Source organism: Drosophila novamexicana, unplaced genomic scaffold, assembly GCF_003285875.2.
Source record: "Drosophila novamexicana strain 15010-1031.04,08,12 unplaced genomic scaffold, DnovRS2.1 tig00000387-arrow-pilon, whole genome shotgun sequence".
Taxonomy (NCBI): domain Eukaryota; kingdom Metazoa; phylum Arthropoda; class Insecta; order Diptera; family Drosophilidae; genus Drosophila; species Drosophila novamexicana.
The window spans coordinates 4479194-4495821 of NW_020824800.1; the positions used below are offsets into that span (position 1 = coordinate 4479194).

At 38.8% G+C, this 16628-nt stretch overlaps 1 protein-coding gene and 1 long non-coding RNA gene across 5 annotated transcripts in view; one reads left to right on the plus strand and one right to left on the minus strand.

The window, feature by feature from the left end:
- LOC115760241 overlaps positions 1-16628 on the plus strand; it is a 141559-nt gene that overhangs the window by 82679 nt on the left and 42252 nt on the right. Inside the window, exon 2 of the long non-coding RNA XR_004017585.1 lies at positions 9877-9933. This is a non-coding gene — a long non-coding RNA (uncharacterized LOC115760241). The remainder of the gene's footprint in view (positions 1-9876; positions 9934-16628) is intronic.
- Positions 2153-16628, minus strand: part of LOC115760238 (neural-cadherin) — a 120460-nt gene continuing 105984 nt past the window's right edge. For 2 of the 4 annotated variants that reach the window (XM_030701492.1, XM_030701494.1), the window contains exons 16-21: positions 12757-15058; positions 12510-12680; positions 6562-6800; positions 3900-4112; positions 3603-3773; positions 2153-2774 (exon numbers count right to left, since the gene is read on the minus strand). In XM_030701492.1, coding sequence (XP_030557352.1) covers positions 2653-2774; positions 3603-3773; positions 3900-4112; positions 6562-6800; positions 12510-12680; positions 12757-15058 — 3218 coding nt within the window. In that variant the 3' untranslated portion in view covers positions 2153-2652. Of the gene's footprint in view, positions 2775-3602; positions 3774-3899; positions 4113-6561; positions 6801-10770; positions 11013-12509; positions 12681-12756; positions 15059-16628 lie in introns of all 4 variants that reach the window. The other 2 variants (XM_030701491.1, XM_030701493.1) reach the window with 1 other exon arrangement.

Sequence of the window (16628 nt, forward strand, 5' to 3'; positions counted from 1 at the left end):
CAAACAGAAATATATTCGTTGAATTGAATTTGTATTTCAAAAGTCTCTTGAAAATTATATTGTTTAATTGGCAGTGTTGATACGTGTTTTTTTTTGCTGTACTGTTTAATTTATTAATATATTTATTTGTATGTTTTTTGTTTTTGAAGCATCGAAATGAAGTCTTTGCAAAACATTGAATCGAAGTCGCATCAATATCAAATTGTCTCCCTCTCCCTCAAACTTCTGTGCGGCTTTGCTTTATATGGATTTTAGTTGTATATAATTTGTTAACAGTTAATGTGCTTTTAAAAATTGTCTTGAACAAACAAGTACAGCAAGTAATGCATTTAATTGCAGTTTTATTTTTAAATATTTAAATGTACTTTTATTTGTTAAATATTTTTGTTTTTCGCTGTATGGTTTAACAATTACGTTAAAATCTTTGCACTTTTCAATAGTCAACTCTTGTTGCAGTTTTCTCTAGGTTTTCTTTTGTATATATTTTTGTTTTTTTTTGTTGCTTAGTTTTTGGAAAAGTAAAATAAAATCAAACTATTTTTTTTCTTTTGTTTTTTGCTTTAGGAATTTGGGCACTTTGCCTGGAAAACTCTATGATTTATGCATGCACTTGATTTGTTGCAGTGTATTCTCATCTTCTTTTTTTGTTTTATGTACTTACGGTTCCATTTCAATTGCTAAACCTGGCTGACTTTGCAATGCGAAAAAAAACACTCACACATAAAATCAACAAAGTAATCAACTTGTATGGCAGCAGCTAACTGGCTTTCCAATTGGATTGTGTTTGTTTTCTTCTTCTTCTTCTGTTTTTTTCTATATATAATAACTACATAGTATGCTATTGTGGGATCTCGTATATACTTATATGGAGTATATATATATATACGATATGTTGTGTGCAACAAATGAAACAATAAACATTTTGGAATATTATTATTTTAAATTGCACTCATAACTGTGGCTCAACTTGTGGCTAAAAAGTTGCGCATTTGGTTTATTTTTTCGGCCAGACAAATCTTTATGGCCTTTATGATCTCTAAAATGGCTGGAAAACAAAAAAAGCAAGAAAATAAAAATGCAACTGGCCAAAAAATAAACCATTCTATATCCTTCTCAGTATTTTGTCGTGTGGAAAAGTTTAGTTTTAAATGCAGTTGGTTTGTTTTTGTCGTTTTTGTACGAGTAGTATATTTATTTTTATATATATATATATGAAATGTGTGTGTGTGTGTGTGTGGTTTTTAATATACTTTTTAATTCAGTTTACTTGTCGAATGCGGTTGTTGTTTTTATATTTGAATCGTTCATTTCTAGTTTAAATGACTTAATAAGACTTTAAGGTTCTGCTACTAATTTCGTATGATTTAATTACGTTTGTTTATTACGTGCTAAAAACTAATAATATATACAATGTAAAATACTTTTCTTTTTCTGGTTTTTCTTTTCGTTTACTCTTTAAGTATTTCCATTTAATTATATCAATTGCGCTAAGTTCGTCTAAAGGTAAATTTCTGCTTTTATTCTTTTCCCATTTCTCATTTAATTGTCTTCAGCTAGACACGTGTTTGCTTTCTTTTCATTTCTTCGCGTTTTAGCTTAAGTTTTGTTTATTTTAGAATATCATTTGTTTTAGGAGTATTTTCTTCATTCATTTTTCCACTTGCTGTTGAAAGAAACTGTTTTGGCCAGAACGGTTCAGTTTGTGTATTTCGAAACTGTCTGGTTTTAGTTGTAGGTTTACTTGTGCTGATACACAACGTAACGCCCCTTGTAATGCCAGTTAAAAGTTGTGTTTCGTTTAATTTATTTATATATATATATATATATATATATATATATATATATATGTATATATTTATGTGTTTTTTTCTTCTTGTGTATATATGTACTTGTTATGATGGAACGAAAACAGTCTTTGGGTATTCATTTATATAAAGTTTAATTATGTTCTTTAAGTTTAAATCTTAGAAATTAATACGAAATCAAAATAATATAATACTCATTTATGTCAATTTATGTGTAAATTTAAAAATAAACTATACGTATTTAGCTTGGCCTAAATGACTTGCCAAACATAAAGTACTTAAGAATGTTGAACTTAAAATAATAATCATAACATTTAACGCAAAATTAAAATTAATATGCACAACAAATATATTCAATTTGTTTTCCATTTTCACTTCATTATAATCAAAATTGAAAATGGAAATTCATGCACGCGCCTAATCTAAACTTTGGTATGCTCTCGCCCCCTTGCTCAATACTCTAGGTTTTTCGTATTCCTTGCTTAAAAATTTTGCGTTCTCTTCACACTAAATTAATTAGAATAATTATTAAATTTAAATGCTGATGAAGTATTTTTTACAAATGTCATTTTACGTGTCAAATGTGTTTAGTTTAAATAGGTTTGTTTTTGTTTTCAAGTTTTTGTTTGTTTTTGTTTTCTCTTTTTTTCCACTAACTTAGGGTTCTGCCATGCTTCTTTGGTTGCGCTTCTTTGTGTTTGAGTTAGCGAGAAAATCGTTTACAATGATTTTTGCCTAAACTCCACGGTCGTGTAGAATTTTTAAATGCAACTTTTGTGGCTACTTAACTGCGTTTACAGTTTCGGGCTTCGATTTTCTTTTCTTTTTCTTCTTTTTGGCTGGAAACTTACAATTCGAGCTCGGTGTTATGCGGATTGGGCGCCTCCGGGCCATACATGTTGGCCAGCTTATCGAAACGCGGACCCCAGGCTCCGAGGTAGTCGTATTCCTGCTGCTCATCATCGGTGCCTGTAAGCAAAAAAATATGCAGAACAAATTGTTTTAATACGCGAATTTCAATATTGCAAAGTGGGAAATAAATTCCGAATTTTATGTTATGTATTTGGTATTTTATAATACTCGCATTTTTTTTATAAGAAATTTGCTTGAATCAAAAATATCGTGCTTCTCATTTGCGAGTGATTTCAGTATTTTGTGCAACATTCAAAATCTTCAAAAATATCGTACATTTGTGGCGAATTTTTGCAGTATTTTTACAATAGTATATGTGTTCACAAAATACTATACATTAATTGAATAGTGTTTCGGTTAGTATATCTAGTATTTTGTCAAAGAAATACAATGCAATAATTGCATAATGTTTCGGTATATTTTGTATTTTCAGTATTTTTTCAACACATTTAATGTCTTCACAAACTATCTTACAAAAATTGCATTGGGTTTCGCTCAGTGCACTCAGTATATCAGTATTTTTACTCTACCAATTGTCACGGCATATAACAATTTTTTAAAATATACCATTTTCGAGTTTTAGTATTTATCTGTTATTATTTTTGCTTTGTATTTTTCGGTATTTTTAGTATTTACTTAATTTTACACCCAATATTCGGCGGTTTTTGAGCGTTGCTGGCCTGTAAATTTAAAAAAAAGTAATAAAATAAATAGAAATTTGCGCATTGTGAATATTTTGAACTACTTGGTAGCATACTTTTTGGGGTGCAGCTAAACCAGTCACTACGCATTTGTATCGAATATTGCCGCAATATTGGGTGCAAATCTAGTCATGGTGAGCACCGAAATGCTAATCGAATGCTTAATCAGAATTGTTAAACCCACCTGAGGCCAATGAGCTAAGCGAACCGGCTGTGCTGCCGCCGCCCTCGTACGCATAATTGCGCAAATCATCAAAGGGTGGCGCATTCGGATCGCCATCGGCTCGCTTTTTATGCTCCTCGATGAACATGCCCACATTGGGCTCCTGGCCGGGCATAAGCGTCATCACGGGATCTGCAAAGATTGTCAACAAATTGTGGCAAACGTATTATATCAGAGTTGAGAAAAGTAATCACACGATACATTAAATGATAAATTTATTCGACAAATATACTGCACAAATATGAAATAAGTACTTACACATAATTGGCATTTTCATGGGCGCCAATTCAGGCGGCATTGGCCCACCAATTGGTATCTGCAATGGCGTTATATCAAAGGCGGTCATATCGTCCTCGCCGCCGCCCTCATCATCGTAATTGATAATATTCTCGCGCACATCATCGTCGGGTCCGGGATATTTGATATGCGCCTCACGTCGCCGATTGTAGACCACAAATACCAAAACGAGTACTATGCGAAAAATCAAAGGTATTTTGATTAATTGGAATTCGTGCATAACTGTACTCAATATCTAACTATTTCATATGCAACAACCAATTACCAAAGGACTCTACTGCAATATGAACTAAATTAAATACGTATTCGTTTGGCATGCAAAAAAAAAAAAAATAAGGTAATTTAAATGGTGAATTTAACTGAAGCAATTTTACTCGGAAATAGTCGAAATAAAATCTGCGCTCTCTTCACAGTTGCAAAAAGGTTCTTAATTAAATTCTCGCAAAAAATAAAACAAATGGAAGAAAAGCGAATTGCATAAAATGTGCTAAAAGCAAAATAGAAAAAACACACGCGCGCTTGTTTTGAAAAAAAAAAAAAATAAAATAAAATAAAATAATAAAAGCAAATATAATAGGAAATAAAGAAAACTGTGTAAAAAAAGATTTCAGATTTGTGAAAACCAAAAGATTGTATACCCTAGCTGAGACATGGAAAATAAAAATTCGATTTTTAGCACAGAGCAAAAAACATAATTACTGAATATATATCAATTCTAAATGAAAACAATGTTCCACGACAAAGTGTGGAAAATGCGTGAAAAACTGGCCTAGCCTTAAAAATGTAAAATATTTCGTTATGCCTAGAGAGACATGGATTGCAGGATTCAAGATGCAAGATCCAAGTATATATAGTTTATATATATTTATACTATCGATATATAATCATTTGTAAGTGTTGCACAAAGCGTGTCCAGTTCGTAATACTCATTGGCCGAGCACATAGAAATGTACAAACAAATATGGCGCACATTGTCCCAGTTTTCGCCTTTAGTCTCTTGCCGCTTAACCCGCGAGCCTCTTTCCCCTCTCTCTTTGCTTCTCTCTGTCACTCTCTCCCTCTCTGTCTTTCTCTCTCCCTCTCTCGCTCTCTCTCTTTTTGTCTACTGTTTGCGGCTGTTACTGTAACTGCCACTGTGCCAGCCAAATATTGCTTGCCAAAAGGGCAAAATCGAGCTGCTGCCGGCGCTTTTGTCCACGCTTTATGCCGCCATTTTGTTGTTGTTGTTGTTGTTGTTTCCGTTTCCATTCGTTTCGGTTTCTTTATTTTTTGTTCCGTATAGCTTCTGTCGTCTTTTGGCTGCTGTTTCGCTGCTGTTTTCTAATTTTGTTCCTGCGTCTTCTGCGAGCATATTGCAGCATCTGTTGCACAGCGCAAAGTTTTTTAACTTATTTGGACAAAGCAGCCGTAGAAGTTGTTCCCCTCTCAAGTAATTTGCTGTGGGCTGTCAAGGGGGGGCTGTGTGTGGTCTAAGAGTGTGGGGGGTTACACCAAACTTTTTGCCAAACAGCTGGCAATGGCCAAAATGGACGTCGCGTAATTGCAATTATTGTGTTACTCAAATTCGCATTCTCGGTTTGTGGTTGGTTTTCTTCCACTCCCCACATGTTTAATTTTACATTCCATAGTTTAACTTAACATGCCGTTACAAGAAGAAGAAGAAGCACAAGTAACAGATAAAAAAGGAAAGAGCTGTCCATTTATTTTCGCCTCCGTTCGTTCAATAAACTTTAATTTATGTGCATCGCTCGGCCGCATGTAATTTGCGGAAATGACTTTTGACGTTTGCCTCTCTGTATAAAAAAAGGGAGAATTTCTGCGGCTCGCTTGGGCGTGGCCAATTGGTAAATGTATGGCTTAATTAATTTCCAGGCCTCGGCGATTTCATAAATATTCAAATGACGTAAACTCCATAAAATAAAAATACAGTCATTTTTACTTAAATGCTTTTAACTGCGCGTTTTACAAATTGAACGTAATCGGTAACAGAAAATAAAAAGAAGAAATAACATAATTGCCACTTAAAGTTCGGATTTGCGAAAATTTATGCATTATTCGCTTTTAGTTGCAACGATAAATCTTGATAGATATCGATTAATATCGATAACTTGCAGAACACGTGCAATGGGGATTCCGTCCGATATAACGATAAGTGTCAATCGATTTTCGATAAACATAGATTGGTCTCGATAAGCATTTATATATATTTTAAACAATTATCGATAGGAATTATATGGAGTTTTTGCGCAATTAATTTATAAAAAGTTGGGTACAAATCAAAATAAAAACTTAAAAGTAAGTAAAACTATATATTTGCTCATGCAAAATTAATAAAAATAAAACGAAAAGAGAAAGCTTTGTAAAGAGTTGAGTAAATTGTTAAACAATTAAATACGTGCTTACTGAAATTTATTTCGGCTAAATGATTAAATATACATTTTTGGCCATGCACATATTGCCTGTACTTACTTCGACGATTTCCACTCTAATACTAAACATATTTGTTTAAAGCTACTCTAACTTGACTTAGGCATATTTCTCAGCTTACCCGCTTGCCGCGAATATACGCGAAATATACGTGTATATAGATATATATCTATTTACATGGCTTGTCTATACTTACGTATCAGCGTGCTGAGGCAGAGGACCAGGGCAATAATAAAATCACGGGATGGTGTCAACACCCCAGAGGCCAATAACTCCAGTTCACAATGCATACCGGTAAAGCCCAAAGGACAATGGCATTCATACTTCTTGGGCGGCTGATGATCGCGACAGCGTCCCCCATTGCGGCAGGGGAAAAGCAGGCATTCGTTCTCATTGACGCAACTGCTGCCAGAGACTTTATAGCCCGCAGGACAGCTAAACGTGACAAGGGCACAACCGTGAAACAACGTGAAACGTATTCGATGTCAGGCGCGCAGTTTTGAGTGTGTGGGGAGTTGAGTGTGGTGATTTGCGATGTGTAGAGTTGTGTAGCGTTGTTTGTGTGTGTTGTTCAAAGTAGAGTGTTGGAAAACAAAAAGAGATTATTTTAAATTTGTTGTACATCATGCAAGGCGTTGTGTGTGCGCGAGTGTTGTAAAGTTTCTTCGTTTCTTTTTTTTTTTAACGCTTTCATAAAGCTTGTCCTTGCTGCCGTTATGAAAATGGAAATTTAGTTCAAGTGTGTGTGTAAGTGTGTGTGCGTGGGAGCACAACTGTCAAAAAGTCTTATGAAACGTTCGTTTCGTTCGCTGGCGTTTTTATTGTTGTTGTTGTTGTTCTTGTTGTTATTATTTTGCGCTTTGGCGCTTTTCCATTCACAATTTTCAGTTTTACAGCTTACAGATTTTCTTAGCTGGTACAAACTTTATGCATTTGCGGGTATGTGTGTGCAGGGTGGGGAGGGTTGTCTTCTCGTGTGTGTTTGGGGGCTTCTAAAGTGCACTTTTGCTTTTCACTTGCACTTTTTTTTTTATTTTGTTTCTTGTTTTATGATTATTATGCAGTTGTTGCTGATAGAATTGAATAAAGTTTCCTGCTGCATATTCTTCTTCTGACCAACCGCAATGTGTTCGTCTTCTTCCTTTTTTTCTTCTGACATTTCAAATGCATTTGGCACTTGCTTAAGTTTTGTTTTGATTAGTTTGCACAACAAACTCTCTCTCTCTCACACACACATGCAGACGCCTGAAGGGTAGCCAACAATTGACATGTGCTGAGAGGCAACCCCAAGTTAATTTATAGCTTGGCACCCCTTAATAATAAACTGTCAACTGGAAACTGTGTGACCTTCGTTACGCATTTTATTTTAAATGTTGAGAAGCTATTTGTGTGCTCTTTGAAGCGAAAAGTTTGCTCTCTACATGTATGCATGGATCCCCAGGAGATTGTTAATAAACATAACCGAAAGTTTTGTGAAACTTTAGCATTTGGTTTCACTTCATTTTCCACTTAGCTGCTCCTATTTGCAGCTGTGCGCGAAATGCAATAATAATGCCACAAATTTGTTTAACTTTGCATGCAAAACTGAATCAAAGTTAGAAAAAAAGCTAAAAGTCAACAGACTTTGCGGCTGACTTTTCTTTTCAAACGCAGACATAAGACACCTTTGATATATTGACGATTATTGGCAAATACCAGAGACTTCTTGACCAACGAGCCAACAAATCGCACAAAAGCGCCGCACAGCGGGCGGCAGCATAAACTGCAAACTGCGCCACCAAATGCCAGTTAAGGAACAGCAAGAGGAAGCATTGAAGGAAAGCCAGCAAAAACTTTCACACTAAATCAGCGGCAGAAAAAGCTGGGCACAACTAAGGGAAGCAAGAAAAAAAAAGTTGCATAGTTTTTTGCGCTGCGCCTTTTAGTGATTGCTCCCAAGTGCGTTGTTGAAGCTGATCAAAAGTGGGCACTTTATAGAGTATATATATATATGTATAAATATATATATATCTTGATATATTTATACACTTTTTCAGGTTTGGACAGTGCTCGGCACAACTTTGCCATATTTCAAGTCATTAAGTTTTACTTAGAGTTGGCATGAAACAATTTCTTTGTATACCCTGTAAACATATAAACATATCATCGGGAACTATCTAACATTCTCTATGTATCGAATTCGTTTTATAGATTCTTTTTTCTCTATACACATTTACGTGCTACTAAAAGCTGTTATTATATCGAAAATCGATTAACCTACTTCAGCAAATTCGATTAATATCGATTTTCAATCTGATATTTCTTAGGGTTTTTCTTAATAGTTGGCCAATTAATTGAATGCAGTGTGGATTTATTATGGATTTCTAAAATCATCTTCCTCTCTTCTCAAAATCGATAAATATCGATTTTCACTTCTAGTTAATTGAGGTTTTTTCTTAATATTTGGCACTTGAAAATGTTCAAAGCTCCCTTGGAATTCCAAAAGTTTAAAGGCAGTGGGATTACACTTTAGACCTGGCTAAAGGGTATCTCTTAGTCGAAAATTTAACGCGCGCCCTGCTCTTGGAACATTATTTACCTACAAAATGTTTGTTCTAAACTTGAACTGTGTGCTCTTATGTGTGTTTGTGTGTATATATGTTTTTGCACACACATGGTTACGCAGCGGAAATGCTCTTAACTTGTATTTAAAAAGAAAAATCTCACAAGTAGCAACCGAAAAAAAAATGAGGGAATAAGCAGATAAAACGAAAAAAAGGGAGAAAAAAAACGAACGTTGTGTGTCTGCAAATCCTCGCGAGACTCCGCAAATGAAACTGGCAGCTCCTTTGAGCCTCAGGTCTCAGGACTCACGACTCTTGACTCCTGTTGTACTACATATACGTTCTGCGCTTCGTCTATCTGTTTGCTCAAGCGGATTTAGTGCATCGTGATTTTTCGAAATGCCAAAGCTGAAATCAGCCATTGCTCTTTCAGTTGTCTGCGCCTGGCCTCGTCCTGTTGGCCAACTTGTATGTATCTTTGACTGCACATTTATTATCTTACCTGAAGGCATTTAAGCTCTTCAGGATTCTGTGCTTGGCTTCTTTCAGTGCAGTTTACAAGGTAAACGCGCGCCTGTGTGTGCGTGTGCATGTGCGTGAATGTGGGTGTTGGCTGGGGGCGTAACAGCTAAAGTTCTTAATATGTGTATGTGTGTGTGTGTGTGGGAGAGAAACTGTAAAGTCGTTTTCTTTTAGTAACTGCACTTTAAGCTTTGTTTTCTTAATTAGTTTTCCAGAGCTGCTCGGAAAATGTTTAAGATTATATTCTATTTTTTTTTTTTTATAACTGTGATCAGGAGCATAACTCTGCCTAAGCTCAAATATTTTTACAAAATGTTGAATATTTTTTATATAGTGTTTAATTAAAGTGCGATTTAAGTGTTTATTATATTTATTTAAGGAATTTTTAATATGTATATATATTTATGATATATTTTAATATATTTTATTATCCTCTAATATTTCAGATAATTAAGCAATTGTCTAGAGAAATATTGTTATAAATGAAACGGAACTATATATATGTAAGTACATACCTTTCAGTTTGTTATGTTCTTGATATATAAAACATTTATTTATTATAAAAATATTTAAACACACACACGCACAAACAAACAGAGAGAAAGTTATTGAACATTGTGTGTGGAAACAGAAAAAATTGTGCCATAAATAAAGTCGATAATAAAGAAGATGTTAACGCTAACATCAAATGATGCTGATGGAATGCAGATGAATGTGGAATTACAAAACTATATTTCATTCATTTTTTCTTTCAATATAAATATCATGAAATAAGCGTCACATAGCTGATAAATATCACAAGAATTTTATAAAATATACAAATTCGGAATTCAGTGAGCTGTGATATTTTTTTTATGAATGAATCGATGCGTGTGTAGCTGAATGATGGGATTTTATGCATTTGACATATGTATATTCGCATGGTATGGTATGGCATATGATATATGATATATATATGTGGGCTAAATCAGTTTCAATTGGACCAAAATAAATGCAGCAAATTATGGTCCAAAAATGCTGGGTAACTAAATTGTGTGTGTGTGTGTGTGTGTGTGTGGGAGAGGCAAGGCAGGCTTACAAATGAAAAACTCAAATGAAATGCCCGTATATGACATGATGTAGGATATAGGTAGATATATGCATGAATGAATTGTATTGTGAACAGCTAATAAAATGACAGATTATATGGCAAACGGTAACTAAACTAAAGGCAGGCGCTAAAGCACTAGTTGCTCACTTTAAATAATATTAAATGGTCTGTTCGTTGTTGCATATAAAGCTAGATATTTATATATATACAGATGTATATTTTTGATTTGGAATTGATTTGAATTGCTCACTCAGTATGATCAGCAGGCAAACGAGTATGGCCGCCAGGGCGCCCATGCTCAGCTTGAGGGTCTGACCCTCCTGCACCAGCTCACAGCTCTCGCCCCAGAAGCCGTCGGGGCAAATGCAGCGATAACGCAGACGCGGCTCGAGATTAATGCACGTGGCGCCGTTCATACAGGGCATATCGAGGCATTCGTTGCGATCCATGCAACCCTTTGAATCGGGCGACATGATGCGTCCCTCGCCGCAACTATTTTTTTTTATATTTAAAATTCGCATTCGATATCGAAATGTTAAAGTTAACATAATACTGTTATATCTTTGTTAAGGGCAGCTAAGTGTGATTGATGGGCAATAGAAACTAAAATAATTCGCATAAATGTGGGCCAATGTTGGGTTAGGTCTCACGTATGTCCATTTACCGATTGCTGTTAAGCTCTTAGCAAACGAAAATGTTAAGCTATGTCTGATGTAACTTTAACCGTTTAACCGATAACTGTTAAGGGGTTAGCCGGCAAACCGATAGATGTTCACTAGTCGGTAAAAATGGAAGTCTTTTCTGATGTAAGTTTACCCGTTTGGTAAATATAAAAGTCTTATGTAGAGCCAATTTGGTCAGTCTATGTTCTTCTATCCATTTTCTGTTAAACCGTAGAGCTATGTTTGGCGTTAGTCTGGTAGGCTTTCGTTCCATTATCGATTAACCGATTGTTTTGGGCTTATCCGTCAAATGCAAAGACAAGTAAGTCTTACTTAGGGCCAATATGGTAACATTTACTTCCCTGTAACCGATGTCTGTTAACCGTTTTAGAAGATTATTTAAACAGAGTTCAGCTTTTAACAGTGGTACTAAAAAGTTTCGTAATAGCTTTAAGGCAAACAGAGAAATGAAAACCAATTAAGCACTGTTTAAAACATTTCAGTGTGAAATCAGTTGGGTTATAGCTTATAACCTTTTAGCCGATTTATGTTAACCGCTTCACAAAGGCTGAACAATCAGACATGTGGAGGCCAACTAAGCACAAGAACCGCCACGCGTGATGCGTGTTGTCAAACGCCACAGATATACATATATATTTTGCTACTGTGTGTGTTTTTTTTTGTGTGTGTTTGTGTGTGTGTGTCTGTTTAAGCTAGTGCCTGATGAAAAAGCGTGAATATGTACAGTTGCGTTCAGGTGATGGAGACAAGAGCATATCGATTTGTGCCTGCCCTTAAACCTAATCCGATTGATTTGTCACGCAACGTTAACCGCCCCAACACGTGGCCAGCGACTAACTCGGTTTGTGTGTGTGTCCTGGACCAGGACGAGGCAGCTCAACAGGCTGGCAGCGTCAGTTGATTGACGTACAGCGTAAGCTGCCGGTGACGCGGCACAATTTCGATTTTTCACTGCTTTTATCTTTTATTTATTTTATTTTTTGTCGCATCCTCTAATTGATTAAGCCTATCAAATGTTCAATGCCGATTCTTGGGCATGAAATACTTTTTCGTGTGCTTGGTATTTTTCAACACTCGTTTTGTTGCTTAGTTGTTTAATTTTGTGCTATGACCCATGTATGTTTATTAATTTAAAGGTTTTGTTTTAGGTATTTTGTGAGTCTTTTTTTTTTGTCCACAGTCCGAGTTGTCTTTTTCTAGGTATTGTTTCTTTTTTTTTAACGTTTTCATTATGAGAAACGAAAGAGCAATACATGAATGTGTGGAATGTAAATTAAAATTGAATTTAGCTAGTGGCAAGACTTACGTGCACTCATAGACATTCCAAAGATCCACACACTCGAATGGATCGGGACAAATGACATTCGAGCAGGGCTTGTTCGAGGGGCAACCCTTTTCCAAATTACGCGCCATTGTTGCCTGGCCCCACTGTGTGCCATTCATGGCGGGTGGCAGGGGCAGGTGTTTGCCCTCCAGACTGCAAAAGATAAAACAACATAATATAAAGTTAGTTAGTGGGCGGGCAAATAAAAAAAGCAATTAAGCATACGCACCGTATATCATCTAGACAGCTCTTCTGATAGTCCGCATACACTTCGAATGTGCGCACGCCCGTATATTCGGCCTTGCCGCCCGCATAGACTCCCTCCTGCTTGTCGACCAACAGCCACTGATGCCCCACAAACTCGAACGTCTCATTGTAACGCCTGCCCTCGCCGCCATCCAGCTCCAAGGTGGCCGCCGAGCCATAACGATTGATGCGCACCACATGCCATTGGCCATCGTTGACGGCTACCGAATTGAGCCATAGATCCTTTTCCTCGGTGCGCAGCGAGTTCAAATTGTAGCGGAAGTGCAGACGTGCATCCTTTATCTCCAATATGCCGTATTCGCGATTGTGCTGATCGCTAACCCGGAACAGTTCGCCGTGTTCCTCGCGTGTACGGAAGCGTAGCTGCACCTGGGTGCTAAAGCGATCGGGCTCAAAGCTTAGAGCATATTTGACATAGCTCTGCGCCTTGAAGGTGGTGGGCACAGTGGGTATATTGCATGCGGGGCCCGTCCAGCCGGGTCGGCAATGGCAGCGCGCCTCCGAAAGGGAGCCAACGCAATTGCCATGCTCCCAGCAGCGTGCCGTTGCCTCCGTTTGGGCGCACACCTCCTCCGTCTGTGGGCAGCCGGCGACGCTGTTGCGCGACAGACCCGGATGGGCCAGATCGTACAGCTTGGAGTTGTGCACCAGGTTACGTATGCAGCCATCGAAGCCCTTCGCCGTGGGCATATAGTGCCAGAAGTAGAGAGATTGCTCGAACTGCTCCCTATAGAGGCCGCCCACCTGCAGCGGTGCGTTCACATTCAAGTACTCATTGAAGGGCGGTATCTGGCCGCGTGCCTGACACGAGGTATCATCGAATTCGGGCGGAGTGCCGTCCTCCATTTCGCTAATCTCGGCCGATTTGCAAAAGTCAACAACCATGCGTACACTCTCCGTATCCCAGAACAAATCAATGCGATGCCATTCGCCATCGTCTAGCGTTTTCTTGGTCTTTACGCGCAGCTCCAGTGTGCCCGAGCCAAAGTCTATCAGCAGCCGGGGATAGCCACGCTCCAGTTCCAGTGCTACAAAATCTGAGATGAGCATCTCATCGCGCTCGGGCGGCACAATGGGTCCATTGTAGATAATCAAGCCGTCCGGCTTGCGTGTTATAAACTCGAGACTCAGATGCGACTCGTCGCACATCTCCAGCGGTGGATACCAGGCCCAGCCGTTGCCGCGGAAGCTGCGCGTTGTTTGCTGGCAGCGCGGACCCGTATAGCCCGCCGGGCAGGAGCAGTGCGGTCCGAAGCGTGTGTCCACACAACGGCCGCCGTTGTGACACGGAGTGGTACGGCAGGATTCGGGCTTGGTGAAATTACGTGCACCACAAGTGCAATCGGCCAAGGTGTCCACGCGCACGCCCACCAGCGCTGTCTTGTTCGCATTCACCATATAGGGCAGGGGGCTAATCTCGAGGGCATTCGTGCAGCTGCCCTCGCACATTTGATTCTCGTACAGGCACTCATCGATGCCCACCATGGTGATATTGATGCCCACATCCTTTTCGATCTCCTCGCGATGCATCAGCACAATGCCATTGAGTCGGACTGGCTTGTAATAGGGTGAGCCGTGCGCCGAGAAGCGTACATCGGTCAGCGGCGGGTTGCGACGCTTCAGCTGCACGCTAAATATATCGACATTCTCGCGTTCCGTATTCAATAGGTCCGCCAGTTTATCCCTAAAACGATCCAGCTTGGAGCGACTCAGGCTCTGTGTGCGATAATTCCATACGCGTATGAAATCCTCATCGGAGATGCCCGACAGACGCACCGAACCCGAATTGATGACCGCCTCGTGTGGTATCTCACGCACCATAACGGTCACATTGGCCGGCACATCCGTCTGGGTGTGCTTCCGATCGTAGACCTTGAAGCGCAGATGGTAGCGACCCTCGCGTGTGCCCGCGCGCATTGTCACCATGCCAGAGTCCTCGTCCAGCTTGAAGCGTGGATGCTCCTGCGCCTCCCAATAGAACTTCTTGTCGGGCAAATCCCAATCGTCCAGATCGTAAACATAGACGCGGCCAATTGGCGTATCCGGCGACTGTCCCTGATAGTTGTACACGAATATATCCTTCGAGCCCGGCTGCATCTTGTTGTCGTTCACATCGCCAATGATCACCGTCAGCGTACTGGTGCCAGTCATTGCCGGCGAGCCATGATCCTTGATCACAATGGGTATCATGTACTCCTTCTGCTGCTCTCGATCAAAGGAGCGCAGTGACGAGATAACCGCCATGCCATCACCATTTGCACCCTCTATGAATGGGCAAAGGATTAGAGAGAAATTTATAAAATATATATATACAAATATATCACAAAAGTTATTCAATGCCCCAAACAATTGGTGAACATAACCGTTCCTAACTTATTCAAATATCTTAATTGGTTTCAATCTCAATAATCAATAATCAATATATAAAAATGTTTGTCCCGATTGACTGACTAACTGACTGACTGACTGACAGACTGACTGATTGGTGATCAACGCACAGGTCATAGCGTAGAGCTATGAAGCCGACAGTCGGGGTTTCGGGAAATTCCATTCGCAAGTGTGGAAAAATCGCGGTAAACGTTTGTATGAAACTTTTTGTGTACCATCCGATCGGCCTTATTTTCAAAGATCTTTACTCAAATTCATTCGAAAAATGCATTCCTCCTTGTTGGAAAGATTTGGTGAGTTTCCCACTCCCCTAACTCGGTCGAATCTCACCGATTTGCACTAGGTTTTGCTTTTTGGCCATGGTTTAGAGTCAAGATCAATGTGGCATCTTAATCTGGCAGCATGTTTCTTGGTCAAAGTTCATGAAGAAATGTAATCCTCAAATATCCTATATAGACGTAAGTCAAAATTTCCCAACCGATAACGCAGTCAAATCTCATCCGATTTTCGTAAGGTTTGGCTTCTTGTATATAATATAAAAACTCAATTTTATAAATCTAACTTTCAATATTTGCGAATATCAATTTCAATTAATTAGCAGTCAATTAGAAAGCACATTTGCGTAATTAATATGCCAACACATTATTCGAATGCTGTGCACAACTGTTGGATAATATTAAGATAAATTTGTTGTGACAAATTTAGTTTTGTTGCTAAGCTCTTAAAAGCATTTTCTAGTTAATTGTGCAGCGGAATGGGCAAAAGGCACCAATAAAGTTTGCTGTCAACCAGACAGAGCTCAACCTCAGAAGCTAAGCACCTTTATTAGTCTACACGTTTCCGGCTGATTGCACACTGGAAACAACTTTGGAAGGCAGCTTTTCCGACAATTTTGTGTATGTTTTTGCCCATTTGTTGTAATTACGCCTGGCGGGCCAACAAGTGTTAAGACTAACTCGTACATGCACATATTCCAGCCGCATGCATACAACAAATGTCGTTGCTAATCCGACTTACCACTTGCCACGCCCATGCAACCCAGCGCCGGCCCCCCCACCCATTCTCCCTCCTCCAACGAAGGTTCTTCTATTTCCATTCGGATTGTTCTGCTGCCTTTCGGGGAAGGGGATTGGGCAACGCACATTTCAAATGTATTTTTAAAGAGACTCCATGGTGTGTTTTTAGGCAAATTGTATGCAAATACGCTGGAGTCGACAAGGCCAATACACACACACACACACACCTACACCACAACACATTCACAAACACACACACTTACAAAGTCAAGCCACAGACGCAAAACTTTTCCGACTCCCCGTTGGCGCGCATTAAAATTGGATAGCAACCCGCACTACCCATGCACAGACACACACCACACACACCCACACATACATAGTCGTCGTCTCAGTAGCAGCTTGAAGCACCACACTGAGCTTGTATCCAAAT